Below are 16,361 nucleotides of genomic sequence, written 5' to 3'. Positions count from 1 at the left end.
CTATAATTCCAGTTACTGAAGAGACTGAGGCAGGAGGATCTTAAGTGCAAAGCCAGTGTTAGCAGGTTATAGAGACCCTGTTTCAAATAAAATAAAAAAGGTCTGGCGGACGGGCAGTTTAATGGTAGAGAACCCTGGGGCATTCAATCCCCTAGTACTCATAAAAACAAAACACAAAACAAAATACAACCAAAAAACCACCGAAAATCAGTAGTTCAGGAGCTGGGGTTGTGCTGGGGTTGCCTAGCATGTGTAAGGCACTCAGCACCACATATAAATAATAAAGGTCCATCAACATCTAAAAAACATTTTTTTAAAAAATTCACTAGTTCAAAATGTTCAACATATAGCCTTTAGAGAAATCTTGATGACTCCTGGAATATTACCCTCATTATATACTTTTCTAGATTTTTTTTTTTTCTTTTAACATTAGTTCCATCAATTCCTCCTTAATTCAGTGGTCCTTTGCAGCACATTAACTCCCATTCATTTAATGACATGAACACCGGACACAGAAAAATTTAATGTTTCAAAGAACACCTCAAATACCGTTGTATAATATGACTAGAGGGTAGAAATAGAAAATAAGGTTCTTACTTCTTTGGGCTAGTTTGTCACAAAAAAACAACTTAGAAAAAAGTAAACAGGGCTGGGGATATAGCTCAGTTGGTAGAGTGCTTGCCTCACAAGCACAAGGACCTGGGTTCAATCCCCAGCACTGCAAAAAAAAAAAAAGTAAACAATGTCAAACTATGAGGGATGTGACTTGGTTTTAATTCGGTCACAGGTTTTGCTATTCTGTTGTCTCCTTCTCTTGCTATTGAATGTCTCATTACCCTGTAAGCATTGGCAGCTGCGTGCATCTAGATGTCAGAACTACAATATGTACATAGTTGTGAAGTTAGGTTTCTCTAAAGAGTCTCTTCGAACCATGTAAAAGTCTCAAGTGAAAATAAGCAGGCCAGGATGGCAGGCCCTCAGAGCTGCACACTCCTTGCCAATGTGTAGCACAGAAAACACACAGATGTTTTTCCTTTACTCATTTAACAAGGTGTCATGTGTCATTCTCCATGTCAAAAATTAAAGAAAAGGTCTCATGTTAAATGAAAGGGTGCAGTGCTTATAAATCAACCACCAGGGTACACAGATTTTATTTTCACAGATATTTTACGTATCCAAACAAAAAGGGGGAAAATAAAATGCAGAAAAACACAATGGTTTCCCAGAGTTTTCCATAAGGGGCGTTGGCAGCTCTCACAATCTCAGGAAATGATGATAGATATAGGTACCGCAGCTGAAAATTAACATTTAGCGGAAGTTTTTTGAAAACTTCCTGTTTGAGGGATTCCTCATCAATAGCCAGTTAACGTTCTTTTAAGGATTTAATAACAGTGTTTAAAATCTAATCATATGCCACTCTTTTCAAACAACTCCCCCACCTCCTTTTGGTACTGAGGATAGAATCCAGGAGTGCTTTACCACTGAACTACACTCCCAGTTCTTGTTATTTTTTATTTTGAGACAGGGCCTTCTTAAGTTGCTGAGACTGGCCTTGAATTTGCAAACCTCCTGCCTCAGCCTCCTGAGTTGCTGGAATTACAGGTATAATTCTGACCACAACTGAATCAAAACAACTCTTTATGTTGATACTTTTGTATTTTTTAAAAAATATTTTTAGTTGTAGAAGGACACAATATCCTCATTTTATTTTTATATAGTGCTAAGAATCGAACCCAGGGCCTCACATGTGGTAGGCAAGCACTTTACCACTAAGCCACAACCCCAGCCCCAATAGTTTTATGTTTTAAATTGAAAAATCTGAAATGTCCATTATTCTATAAATTAGTTGGATCACTAGAGTTGTAGAATATATAAAGTTTTCAACACCCACTATGCTAAAGTAGACCATTACCATGACAACTCTTCACTGAGACTGAGCAGAAGATAGATACTGGTACTTAAGTCTGCCATACATCATTTTTAGTGCAATACAGTTTAAAATGTTCTGCCTCAACAAGAAGAAACGGTGTTATTCCGGATTTTATTTTTAGTCTTCTAAGGAAAACATTTTTTAAAAATTCCTATGTATGAGATATAATACTCTTTACACCCTGAGTACTCTTTACCCCTCTGCAAAACAGTAGAGTAAGAGACTTGACCAGAATACCACAGTTGGGAGGAAGGTGTGTGAGGGAATGAATTTATGAAAGTTTTGAACTAAATACTATTCCTTACTGAAATTCTCAACAACAAAGCAATATGGAACACAATGGAAAGTAAGCGGAATTCAGGAAGACATGCTGGGTTTTGTTCGACAAATAAGAGAAGGCAATGTCAGAAAAGCATTCATATTAAGTAAGAGATATCAAAAGACCCTAAACATTGTCTTAAACATGTCTAAGTGTTAACTGATCTTTTTACTTTAGCCTAGTATTTAGCTTCTTATTACTTATGTATCATCCTAAAGAATACAAGAATACTTCCTTGAATTTGCAGCACAGAATTAAAATTTAATATTGATTATAGGGTGAGAACAAGGGTTTTAGTGGCATATTGCAGGGGAGGAACAGGAGAAGAAATTCACATTCATGTTCATGGGGAGAAAGGGAAAAGAGGGAGGATTAGATTAGACTGCTCAATATGGCTCCAGTAGTAGGTGGCATAAAAGGTTACCAAGAACCAGATGACCACATTATTTGTCTCTCTCAGAGGAATAAGAACAAATACTTCACCTTGATTTGATAATATGAAGCTGTACTTAGGAAATGGGCTGCTGGAACATTATCTACTACTCTTTTATAAAAGAAATGAAGACACACAGAGGAACAGAATAAAGGATTTTTTCCCCTCAGTCTGAGGACAAAGTTGCACATGGGAAAACTAATTTTATTTGTTCTAATTGGTTATATCTTCAAAGGCATTTTATTATAAAATATTAATGGAATATTACAAAAGAAAGAATTATAACACCCTTTCTAAAATGTTTGCATTTCCCATTGTCTCTTCTCTCATCTCCACGTGCCTGAGAATAACTCAGAATTTAACCTTCAAGATAGATCTGGGCCAGGTATCTGGGCAAATACATATAATCCCCACGTTTCATGATGCTGAGGGAGGAGGACACAAGTTTGAGGCCAGCCTCAGAAACTTATTGAGGCCCTAAGCCAATTCAGTGAGACCCTGTCTCAAAACAAAAAGATTGATTTGGAGGGCTGGCGATATGAGCACAGTGGTAGAGCACTTGCTTGCTATGTTCAAGGCCCTGGGTTCAATTCTCAGTCCTGGGGAGAAAACAAACAAACAAACAAAACACCCACTGATCTGGAACATGGAATCTGGATTCAACATAAAAGTTCTTCCATTAAAACCTTGAAACAGGGCTGGGGATATAGCTCAGTTGGTAGAGTGCTTGCCTTGCAAGTACAAGGCCCTGGGTTCAAATCCCCAGCACCACAAAAAAAAAAAACAAAAAACCTTGAAACATAATTTATGTTCACTCTGCATAACAAAACAAGGCAATTCTACTTCCTGGTATCAAAAAAGAAAGGAAGAGAAACTGCATCTCACTTGCATTATGTGTACAAATAATCAAAGGTATATAATCAGAATTTGTGGCAAAGTAAAGGAAAATGCAAGATCCAGAATGAAACATAGCTTGCAATGAAAAAAACTGTTCATAAGGGTTAATTATCTGAAACTTCCTTATACTGTTAGGTAAAACAGACAAAACAAATGTTGCTTAAGAAATTCTTGCCAAGCATGGTGGCACACACCTGTAATCCCAGGACCTAAGTGAGCAGATATTCTGAACATATAACTTTATTTTCAGAAAACAGAGAAGAATACAAAAAAGTGATGCTTATCTCCAAACATTACAAGATGCAGGTATCTGTATTAGTAGGGCAAAACAATATCTTAGCAGAATGATGCTTCAATACCAGAAACAGAACTACTAAAACTTTATTAATGTAGCAACATACATTACCAAATTTAGTGGTGGAAAGAAGAAATTAGTCTATAGGAGATTACACAGTTTTTTATTAGACATATTAGTGCTCTCAGGGGACACACAAGAAATATTTCAGCTTTCAGAAATCACACTGCCACCACTTCTACATTATTCCAAACAGGCTCAATTCTATTCTCCTTTTGTATTACAAATCCTAACTTCAAAGTCCAGAAAAGTATACTGAGCAATGCTTGAGAAACCAACTGGGAAAACAGAAGGAAAATATGGGGTTTTCAGGGTATAGGGGGCAAATATTTGATATTGGCTATAGCAAGATACAAAAGGAAACATAGCTTGAAATGAGAAAATAGTTCATAAGGGTTAGTTATTTATTGGCTGTAGCCAATATTTGCCCCATGTACACTGAAAAAACTCCTATTTTCTTTCTATTCCTACCTTCCATAACAGTGAAGTATAAAATGACTATAAAATTCTAGAGGTCCCAAGAAAAATAACCTAGCTTCTAAAGTTTAAATCAAGTTGAAGGGGCTTGGGTGTGATGGCACATACCTATCATCCTAGCTACTTAAGACCCTGTCTCAAAAGTAAAAAATAAAAAGGGCTGGCGATATAGCTTGGTGGCCCTGGTTTCAATACCTAGTACTAAAATAATAAACAAACAAACAAATCTAGCTGAAGGACTAAAAAATATAAACTGTTACTTCTCTAACTCTCTAGGTAGTACCCATCTCATTCAGAATAAAATCAAAATCCTTAGCAGTACTTATGAGGCCCCACATAACCTGAACCTACGTCTATAACTTCATTTCCTACTACTTAGCCTGTCACCTACTCTGCAACCCCCAACAACTGCATGAAAAAGTACCCAACAACTTTTTTTCATGGAAATGCAACAAAAAAATCAAAATGAGATACAACTAAAATTCATAAACATGACTAAAATGAAAAGAACTGAAAGTATCAGGTGTAGACAGGGATGCTGAACAGCAATTTTTACAAACTGCTGGGTGTATGAATTTAAAAAATCAAATGTTTTGCAGCAACTACTAAATCTAAGCATATAGATACCTAGTGATGAGGCAATTCCATTCCTGGATATAAATCTCAAAGAAATTATAACACAAGTTTATCCAACAAAATGTGCAAGAATATGCAGAGCTGTTTATTCATAAAAGCCCCAAACTCTAAAGAACCTAAATATTCACCATATGTAGAGCAGATTAATAAGCTGTAGTTTATGCAATGAAATAATTCATGATAACAAAAATCTTTTTGTGCAACACAAAGGAATCTCATGATAACAATGTTGAGTGAAAGGATTCAGACACAAAAAAGAATATACCATATAATCGTATTTACATAAAATTCAAACACAGGCAAAAAATAATCCATGGTGACAGAACCCTAAACTTTATTTGTTTGTTGTTTTGTTCTGAACTAGAAGTGTTAAATGGGAAGGAACACAAAGGAGAATTCTGGGCACTGGAAGTGTACCTTGATCTGGCTGATTGTTACATAAATATATACACATATATAAATTCACAGAACCATACAGACAAAATCTGGTACTTCGAAGTTATATACAAAAAACATTTATACACCAAAATACACACACATAACATAAAGTTATACAGCGCCCACTTCCTTGGGAACTTTTTGGTTCTATCAGGACATTTCTTATCATTTTTATTGACTCAAAGACTGAGGGAAAGGGATACTACTGTAATGGAAGATAGCATATGCTCAAATAATTGCTTACCTTTAACAAAGGGCAGCTGCAAAGGTTGGGAAAGGAGAGTGGAAAATTAACTCCAAGAAGAAAATCTTTGTTTCTCAGGTATCTCTGTTGGCTCTCCCCTTCTGACTCTCCCCATGAGCGCAGCTGATGGAGCCTGTAGGAGGCTTTCAGAGACAGGAAAAGAGCTAACCATCTGAAACAAACCACAGCAGATATGCTTATTCAATGCTCCATGGAAGTCTGAGGGTCATTTATAGCAGTGAGGAACTATCCAAGGGATATTTCTCATTGTACATTTCTTTGGTAAATTATGAGCATTTTAGAAACAGTTCTTTCTTTCAAATAAAGCTGTTATTTTACATATCTATTTTATAAATTCTTTGGCATGATTTAGTTTGCTACAAGACTAAAATTCTCTATAAAGTTCTTCTCAAAACTCAGGAATACTCATCTCTGTCATGAAAACTCATATCATAAAAATATCTTCATATTAGGGAAAGAGTAGTTTCTATTGAGGTTCCTATTACATGAATACAAAGTAAAAGTCAATGAAAGTCAATAAGCCTACATATAGGAACACAGAAGTAAATCTCCCAGAACACTTGAGGCAGGTTAAACTGCAATTATCAGACACCATTTATCCTGCACAAGCAAGTAAAACACAATAAACTAATTTGATACTTCACAGTTTGAGGATCTTCTGGTAGCATACAGGAACATACATACTCTTTATTTAAGAAATATCATGTAATTAAAGAATCAAAAGAAAAACTGTAGCTTCCTTATAAAAAAGAACCTTATTCTTAACTGAAAAAGAATGAGAGGCTAAGATAATGTTAAATATTTAATTCCACAGTGTTCAACTTTTGTCCCTGTTTATTCCCAATCTCTCTCTCTCTTATCAAACAATAATAAAACTTCTCACCTGGCCAAAAGTCCCTGAAGCATGAGGTTTGCCATTTCAGCTGGAGATACATCAATAAAACGAAGGAAAGAAAAACAGCTTTCTTCATTAATACCTGTAATATCAAAAAACAATGTCAAACCCAATAGCAAATCTAGGTATAATACTCTACTATAGCCTGCTGAATTGCTGAATTTTGACAAGCACAGTGGTGCATGCCTGTAATCCCAGCAGCTCAGAGGCTGAGGCAGGAGGATGAGAGTTCAAAGCTAGACTTAGCAAATGGTGAGGCGCTAAGCAACTTAGTGAGACTCTGTCTCTAAAAAAATACAAAAAAATAGGGCTGGGGATGTGGCTCAGTGGGAATGCCCCTGAGTTCAATCCCCAGTACCCTTCCCCGCCCCCCACAAATTCTGATCTAGCCACAGTGTCACATGTTTATACTAAAATCACAGGTAGAAAAATCAGGCCCATGAGATATGGCATATACAGGCCAGAATGGTGATGGGTCATCAGTTACCTTTGGGGTTTTTTGATCCTTGATTAAATACCTTCACTCTTTTATCATGCCAAGAAACAGAAAATGCAGAACAGAGGTGAAAGGTTCTGAACCCTGCTTGGCCTTAATATTTTGGCCCATGCTTGAAATTGAGCAGTTTATTTTCCTCAGGTTGAGGAGGAAGAAAGTCTTTTATTTATTTTTTTTTAATAGCATTTATTTTTTAAAAGTTAATGTGTGCATTACAGGAAAAATAAAAACACAAGAAAAGAACAAAGTCATCCTGTCACAAGCAGCTTAACTGGACGTGTCCTCCAGGTCATGAGAATACATATAAAATATCCCATTTTGTGTGATTGAGATTGTAGTGTGTAACATGCTTTTCCACACATCATGAATATTCACCAATTCAAAATTCCAAAGCTACATGAATATTTTTGATAACCAAGAATACACCATACCAACTCAATCTGTTATCCTTTCTTGGGAACAAAAATTCCACTGAAGACAGAAATGGCAAAAGGCCTCTAGACAGACATATTGGCAGAGTTACAACTAAAATAATACCAATTTGTAAATAACTTTTTGTTAAAATTGATAGAAAAGGTGCATCTCGTACATGGAATTGCTTTATCTCTGGGCAGTGTGTATCAGGACTTGTTCATTGGGCTGGCAGCAGAGGGGCACAGGGGCACATACAGGGATAGACGGGAGCAAGTGCTCAAGGATTGACATTTCGAGGTGAGCCACTGGTGTGTGTATTTTCTGGCTGTACTATAGGAATACTTTAATTCACTGGGAACATGCATTCTTGCTGATATTTTAGTAGTAGAAATCTGGTAATGAAACAAGCTTGGTGTATTCTGTTGCTCTGTCTCATTTTAAATTGAGCATTAAAGGAAGTCTTATTAGTAAGAGTTCAGCTTTCACTTTGTCCAGTTTCAAGGGTAAGAAATTCTTAAGAGGTAGGTATAAAGTAAAGATGGAAAGTAAGCATACACATTTTCTAGTAATTCCTATTACAGCCACAAATTATAGTGCCTGTAAATGAAGATAACTAATTTGCTGAGTTAAATCTTACTAAGACATTATAAATAAAGAGCTAGTATATAGGCAAATCCATTACAAGGTTCACACCAGTCCCTCAGTAAAACAAAGAGGTTACTGGTAAGTTTACACACCCTGACACACCTTCCTTCCAAAGATCAAAACACCTACCTTTTCTGTGGAAGAGAGACTGTTGGATATAGTCTGGTGCAAATGGAGAAAGAAGAACCCTTAACCACCTATAAAGTAAGTAAATAAAATAAATCCAAGCCCAAATGCACATACTGGGCAATTAAATAAATGAGAGGTTTCAAACTAAGAAAAATTTTTTAGGTTTGAAAGTGTTTCTGCTTTTAAGAAGTTTCTTGTCATATTATCAGGCAAATCATGGCATAAATGTCAAAGTACAAAGTACTTAATAGTGAAGAAGATAACACAAGTTCAAATAGTCTATTTCATACTAATTCTAACATTAAAATGATCAAATACTCTATTAAACAAAAAGCACTAGTTCTGGCCTGTTTTTCCCTGTTCATCTACTTAAGGATTAAGCTGAAGCTATCACAAAGATCTCAAAGCCAAACCCATGGAATACATTTTAATTTCAGTTTCAATAGGCCATGCTGATGATTATTTTTATAACATGGTTTATACTGTTTCCCTACAGAGGGAAATTTCTAAGTTCATGTTTCTTGAATGTTGGCATAGAGAAGAATCCTTTGGGAACACATGAAAAAGTCCAGTAGCTGGGCACAGTGGCACACAACTCTAAACCCAGAGATTTGTGAGGCTGAGGCAGGAGGATCACGAGTTCAAGGTTGGTCTCAACGACTTATCGAGGCCCTAAGCAATTTAGTGAGACCCTGGCTCAAAATTAAAAAAGGGCTATAGACGTGGCTCACTGGTTAAGTGCCCCTGGATTTAATTCCTGGTACAAAAAACAACCATCCAGAAACCAGGAAAATTCTAACTCAGAGGTGTAAACTATTTTTTGAATTAAGTCGTCTCTAGCATATTAGCTTAATGACCTCTTCAACTTTTACCAAATGTATCATTACTAACTCTATGAAAAAGGTAAACTTGATTAATGTGAAATCCAATCAGTTCCCTGATAAATGTGTTCCAAATGTGTTGCCATCCCAAATCAATTTCTATATTCTGGGGCATTAAAAAACATTTGCTGTTCACTCCTGTGCAAGGACATACTTGCATACAGGTGCATATTCCTGATTCAGACAGGAAACTGGAAGTGACTAGAGTCTTTGAGGTCATCTAGTTCAAGCCTTAAAATTGCTTAATTTCTGGGCTGGGGTTGTGGCTCAGTGGTAGAGCATTTGCCTAGCATGTGTGAGGCACTGAGTTCAATTCTCAGCACCACATATAAATAAGTGAATAAAATAAAGGTCTATCAACATCTAAGAAATTTAAAAAAAAAGTGCTTAATGTCCTACTTTTTAAGTTTCCTCAACAAATAGTTCTCCACTCTTTCCTTATATTTGATCTCATTGTTAAAACTTGCAAATTCTTCATTAAATTTATCTACAAAGCCAAAAACCTACAAATTACAAAAGACACCCATACTGAACAGATACTATTATTTGTTCACCTGTCTCGTGAATGGTTGAAGACCCTGATCTGTCCGTGACGGTAGATAAACTTTGAAATCTCATATGGCTTTAGGGAAATATGAAATGGAGACCACGTTTCTTGCCGTTCAAATAATTCTGGGTGATTACACACCTAAGAGAAAGGGAAATGGTAAGACCAACATTTTACTATGCAGACACTAATCTATGAAATAATGAGGGTCCCAACACTGAACAAACGTTTTCTTTCCCATTTTCATCACTTTCTCACAACCTGTTTTGTTTAGCATCAAGCCTAGACCCCTTTCCTTGAAGTGTGTTAATAAAGTCAACATCGAGGCAGCTCTTACCTTCCTAAATTGCATGACTAGATTCATGAGGCTGCTGGTGGTGTTCTGTGCTTGCTGGGTAGAGCCCATAGAAGACTGCAATAAATCCTCAATGGAAATTTTGTTCTTTAGTGCCTGATATAATAGTTTTTGTCGGCTGGTCAGTTGGCAGTACATTAGAATCTCAATCTAAAAATCAATGAAGAACATTCATATTTGGAAAAAACTGCTTGTAAGAAAATTCAAAATCAACGATTTGATTGAAATTTGAAAATAATTTGAAAACACATGCAAACCAGATCATGACTGAGAATAATATGTGAACTCATAATCTCTATAAACCTATGATGTGGATTTTCATTCAGAAACAATGTGCTTTCGTTGACTTCTTTCTGTTATTCATGCTGTTCTCTCCTAACAGTACTTTGCATTTCTGATAACATCAACTATCACCCTTCACAATAATTTGCAAAAACAATTCCCAAACAATTCTGGCCTCATACTTTCAAGTACTATGAAAGTACCAGTCAGTCTGCAATGATTGTATATGTGAAATATCAGGGGGAAAAAAATTACCTTTTCCACAATTTACTAAATGGGTAAATAGCATACCATTCATTCAGTTGACCCAAAGACAAATGTGGATTTCTCTTTCTCTATTCCCCCACCCCCAACATGTTTTATCATTTCCTAGATCTTGAACTCTATCTGGGAATTTATCACTAACCACCACCCTTTCTGACCATTCCCAGAGCTCTTCATCAGATTTGGTCTAGACTACTATTATTTTGGGTCTTCCTGCTTTTAGTCTCTTCTGGTTCTATAATACTTCTCAGAAAAATCTTCCAAAGTAATTCAACTGCTGTGAAACCCGCAATGTGTATTACCGCCTATGGTAAAACATTAATACTTTTTATCTAGGCGGAAAAAAACTCCCATATTCCAGTGCACTCTATCCTCCAAGACTCATTATCATCACACCCCCTTAAACATTTAGCCACAATAATCTGAATACTGTTTGACAAAATACACTACATGTTTGAACACAGCTCAACCTTTATTGCCTAATCTTTCATACCCACCATATTTGTCTAGGATATGCCAACTCATTTTTAGAGACTTAGCTCACGAGTCATCTCTACTGATACCTTCTCTAACCTTCCCTAAGAGAACTATAGAGATTAGAAATATTAAATTATATTAAAAACAGTGAGATTGATCAAATTATGTTACACGCATATATAAAAATGGCATAATGAATCCCACATATAATTGTAATGTATCCATTAAAAGAAGAAATGGATGTTAAAAAAGAAATGTATACTATCTACAGGAGTTAAGAACCATACTACAGCTGGGCGTGGTGGTGCACACCTGTAATCCCAGTGGTTGGGGAGGCTGAGGCAGGAGGATCGCAGGTTCAAAGTCAGCCTCCCTGATACAAAAACAAAACAAAACAAAACAAACAAACAAACAAAAAAAAATACTGTATCTTCTGGTCACTTTACCACTAAATAATAGAAGTTATGACACAGTTATTATTTTAAAAACCCTTTTTGGTATAAATGTTTCAAGGATCCATATTTCATACCGTGTTTTCATACTACTATGGTTGTTATTAAAATCAGGAAATTTCACAAAAAGTAATTAAGATTTTAGGGAAAAAAGAGAGAGATACAGTTCTACTCCTCTCTTTGAAGCCATATATCCACACAACAATCTCTGAAGGAGTCATTAATTTCAGTATGAACAAACTTTCTGCCAGTGAATAGAGGACAGTAACAATAATATGGGAAGATGCAGAAAGAACTTTAACAGGTGTAAGCAAGGGAAGATCAGGAAAACCCCTAAAGGACTGGAAACCAAGAGAAAAAAAATAATTATAGGAGGAGGCAAGGAGCTAACAGAAAATTACAGAAGTTTGAGAAGGATTTAAAAAAGAAATAACTTTTAGTATTTCATAAAATATAAATACTGATATTAAATAAAAACCTTTTAACACACTAAATTTCTACAATTAACTCTTAATTTGCAGAAATATATAAGACAAAGAAACATGTTAGATAATACCAAAATGACACTATTAACAAAATCTAGCATATGGAAAACTCAAACAGCACAACTCAGTTTCTTCAACAAAGAACTGCAAAGAAAAAAGAAAGTGATCAAAGGATACATACTACCTATGCTATGTGTGGTCCTTGCTTAGATTTGAGACAGGCATACAGAGACCCAAAAACAACTAAGATATCTGGGAACTGACTGGATATGTGATATTGTCATCAACTATTTTTTTTGGGGGGGCGGGGAAAGAGTGATAATGGTATAGGGTTATTACTATTATTTTTCAAAGCAAATATTTCAGAGTTACATATAAAAAATTTGTGAATGAAATAAAATATCTGGGATTTGAGAATAATCCAGAGGAGTACAAATAGTCACAAATTGATCATTGTTGATGCTGTACAACAGGCTCAAAAGAATTCATTATACTATTTTTTCTACTTCTGAAATATTTCAAATTCTTCACTAATAAAAGTATAAAACAAAAAGAAGGAAAAAATGTTACCTTTCTTGATTATCTGACTTATTTTAAGTCCTCTTTAAACCACTCAACTTTAAAGGCCTGCTCACAAAGAAATTACCCTTCAACTAAATATGTCAAGTATTTTCCCCCCTCAAATAATAATTTTGAGCCTTCTGAAACTTCAATTTATGAGGTCTTCTTTCCTTACCTTATCAGACAATTCATTCTCTACATCTTTCTTGATTCTCCGCAGCATAAATGGCTTCAAGATCATGTGTAAGCGAGAGAGTTGATCTGGGGAAAAACAAAACAAAACAAAAACCACAAAAATAATATGTCAGATTGATTTAATTCAACCAAACAAAACAAATACCATGCTCATCTCTCCTAAACTCTCCAAACTTACCTTCTGGCTCAATGACATTCTGAAAGTAGACTGGAACTTTTTCTCAGGTAGGAAACCAAAGAATTTAAATTTTCTACAGCATCTTGCTGTAGTCAATTTGACACATGCATTAGGTTCTATTTTCTTTCTTTTTTATAGTATGTGGTACTTGAGACAAACCTAGGGCCTCAAGTACACTAGGCAAGTACTTTGTCATTGAGCCACATCCCCAGCCCATATTTTTATTTTTATTACATTTACTTTTAGAATATTTTTGGAACATTCTATAAATAAAAGGGTTCTAATATAGGACTAATGAAAGTTATATGTTCCCCAAAAATGATCTTTCAAAGAACACTGACAAATTAACCTATACTGTAAAATCACTGAGAACTTATATTTTTATGGTACCAAGGATTGAACCCAGGGGCACTTAACCACTAAGCTCTTTTTATATTTTTTATTTAGAGACAAGGTCTCACTAAGTTACTTAGGGCCCTGCTAACTTGCTGAGGATGGCTTTGAACTTGTGATCCTCCTGCCTCAGCCTCCGGAGCTGCTAGGATTATAGGCATGCATCACCATGCCCAGTTACAGAACTTTTCCTATAGTCAGTATAAGACACCTTAAGTTTATGTAATAAACATCCCAGAGATTATTCTTAATATCAAGCAGGTATCACTCAACAAGGCCAAAAGTATTGATAAATAAGGTTAAAAATGTTCATGATAGAAATATATCCTAAAATACATGGGAAAAACAAAAATGACCCTTCTAGTAATTTTGGTTTTGATATTAAGAAAAAAGTCATGAACCATGACACAAAGAATATAATTCTGATATAACTTTTTCAGGATAAATATTGCAAATGGTGACTCTATGAGCCAAAATATAGTATTTTATGTATTAAGTTTGTTTTTCCTGATTAAATAGTCAAGACTAGGACAGTCATTACCTAAATTAGTTAATTTTGTCTCTTAAACAAATCCAAAGCACGTAATTATTTTATAGGAGAAAACACTTTTTGCCTGGGCCTAGGGTTGTACTGGGGATTCAACTTAGGGGCACTCGATCACTGAGCCACCTCCTTAGTCCTACTCTGCATTTTTTGTTTAGACACAGGGTCTCACTGAGTTGCTTAGCACCTCGCTTTTGCTGAGGATGACTTTGAACTCATGATCCTCCTGTCTCAGCCTCCAGAGCCACTTATTTTGGGGGGGATACCAGGGATTGAACTTGGGGGCACTCAACCACTGAACCACATCCCCAGACCTAGTTTGTATTTTATTTAGAGACAGGATCTCACTGAGTTGCTTAGGGCCTCGCTAAGTTAATGAGGCTGACTTTGAACTCTCAGTCCTCCTGCCTCAGCCTCCTGAGCTGCCTGTGCCACCTCACCCTGCCCAAATAGTCTATCTATGTTTAATGTAAGAAACATTCTTTACACAGAAGAAAATATACAACTATGCAGTTACCCACACTGATCAGTAGAATGAAAAGAAAGTTCTTAGTAGTACTCACTCTCATCAATGGCAGATTTGTTTTCAGCATGGCTCTCAATGTCCTTGGAAAACCATTCATTAAACTCTTCATGGGAATCAAATAATGTTGGCATAATGAAATGTAGCAGAGCCCAGAGCTGGAAAGAAAGGATAAAATAAAAGGCTGTAAAGTAATGAAAACACAGTGAGTGATGATACATTAGGGTTTGGAAAAAGTCGCGGGTGTGTGTGTTTTTTATATTTGTACATGTCTAAGTAAAAGGAAAGTGAGAATAAGTTTATGCAATCAATCCTGTTTCTGTTAGGTATTCTAGGAAAATATGACTATTTTCAAACAAAAAGACTAAAAGTACAACTATGGCTGAGTTATTGCAGCAGGATAGTTTTAAACACACATACATATATATAAAAAGTCCATTCCACAATTGAACACAATCTGAGGTACCATAACTTGCTACATAAAATTACAGCCTCTGGAGCCAAGTCTGTTCTGTCATCTATTTTTTGTATATAAAATTTTATGGGAGCATAGCTGTAACTATGGTTGTTTTCACATTACACAGGCAAATCTGAGTAGTTAGGACAGTAAGTGTGTGGACTACAATGTTTCAATATATTTACTATCTGGACCATTAAAGAAAGTTTTCTGAAATCTATTCAAGAGAATTAATCAATTATCTTTCCTGAAGAATGAATTTAGTTCCTCTTGATGCTGAACAGTATGACCTTTAAATTCTGCATAAAAACATCTTTGCATTTAGATAGGTAACATTTTCTGATGTGGTCACTATTACATAAACATACATGAATAAAATAATTAAGAAATAAGAATATAAGAAAAAATAAAAACAGAACATAAGAATGATGATTAAAAGACCACTTAAGGAAAATCATGGTCAATTTCTCCTTTGATGTGGGAAATATAATTTGTACAAAGCAATAGTACTCTATGGAAACAAGGGTAAAGAATTCTATGCTGTGCTGGAACTCTGTCTTATAAAGACAGACAAGCGGGACCTTGACTAGTGTTTACCTCTGCCATGGTGTTCTGAATGGGGGTCCCAGTTAACAAAAGCCGATTCCGACACTGGAACTGTAAAAGGATCTTCCAACGAACACTGTTAAATAAAATAAGTTATGATTTCCAAGTAAGCTGTATTGTCTTTCTTTAGTTACTTTACTAAGACCCCATATTTCTAAAGATGCTTTCCAAACAACACTCATAATCATGTACTCCATCATGTAAACAACTGCAAAATACTGTTCAATTTCAGCAGAAATAACTCCTCTGTACTGAAAACATGGAATTAGGGTTTCAAAAAAAAAGCCCATGAATGAGAAGAATAGGATTCTTTCTTGTGTTAGAAGTCTACTGCCCTTGGTCTGTTTTTTAATTTTGTTAAAAACTCATTTACTTAAAAGGCATTTACCTATAATAACTATTAATCTGTGTCCTTCCACTGTGAATTAGGAGGGAGCAAAGTAGGAAGAAGGAGAATGTGGAAAGAAGATGTAAAGTGAGTATCTGCCTAGCATGTGTGAAGTACTTGGTTTGAATCTCAGCACCACATATAAATAAATAAAATAAAGGTGTATCAACATCTAAAAAATTAAAAAAAGAAAAAGGACAGTATGAAGTAATGCCCGTCAAAGGATGGAAAATACCATGTGCTGGTTAATATGGACCTCTTAAAGAACCATGGACTCATCAAAAGTTAGAAATTCATCTCATTCATGGTTTAATACCATAAAAAAATAAATAATGCATATAACCAAACATACTTACATTCAGCTTGGAAGCTTAAAGGCATTGAAATACCTAAAAAACGTATCTTACAATAAAAAAATTCTTAGAGATCTAATAAATCATGCAA

General features: G+C 35.4%; 1 protein-coding gene across 1 annotated transcript in view; it reads right to left on the bottom strand.

Moving 5' to 3' along the window:
• Window positions 1-16,361, bottom strand: part of Ino80 (INO80 complex ATPase subunit) — a 128,891-nt gene that overhangs the window by 54,956 nt on the left and 57,574 nt on the right. Inside the window, exons 17-24 of the mRNA XM_047538148.1 lie at window positions 15,521-15,605; window positions 14,507-14,624; window positions 12,809-12,894; window positions 10,095-10,262; window positions 9,765-9,898; window positions 8,330-8,397; window positions 6,634-6,727; window positions 5,730-5,901 (exon numbers count right to left, since the gene is read on the bottom strand). Of these exons, the coding sequence (XP_047394104.1) occupies window positions 5,730-5,901; window positions 6,634-6,727; window positions 8,330-8,397; window positions 9,765-9,898; window positions 10,095-10,262; window positions 12,809-12,894; window positions 14,507-14,624; window positions 15,521-15,605 (925 nt within the window). The remainder of the gene's footprint in view (window positions 1-5,729; window positions 5,902-6,633; window positions 6,728-8,329; window positions 8,398-9,764; window positions 9,899-10,094; window positions 10,263-12,808; window positions 12,895-14,506; window positions 14,625-15,520; window positions 15,606-16,361) is intronic.

The sequence above is a fragment of the Sciurus carolinensis genome, chromosome 2, assembly GCF_902686445.1.
Source record: "Sciurus carolinensis chromosome 2, mSciCar1.2, whole genome shotgun sequence".
NCBI lineage: Eukaryota > Metazoa > Chordata > Mammalia > Rodentia > Sciuridae > Sciurus > Sciurus carolinensis.
Note: the sequence above shows the minus strand (reverse complement) of the source record. Positions and strands in the feature narration are given on the sequence as shown.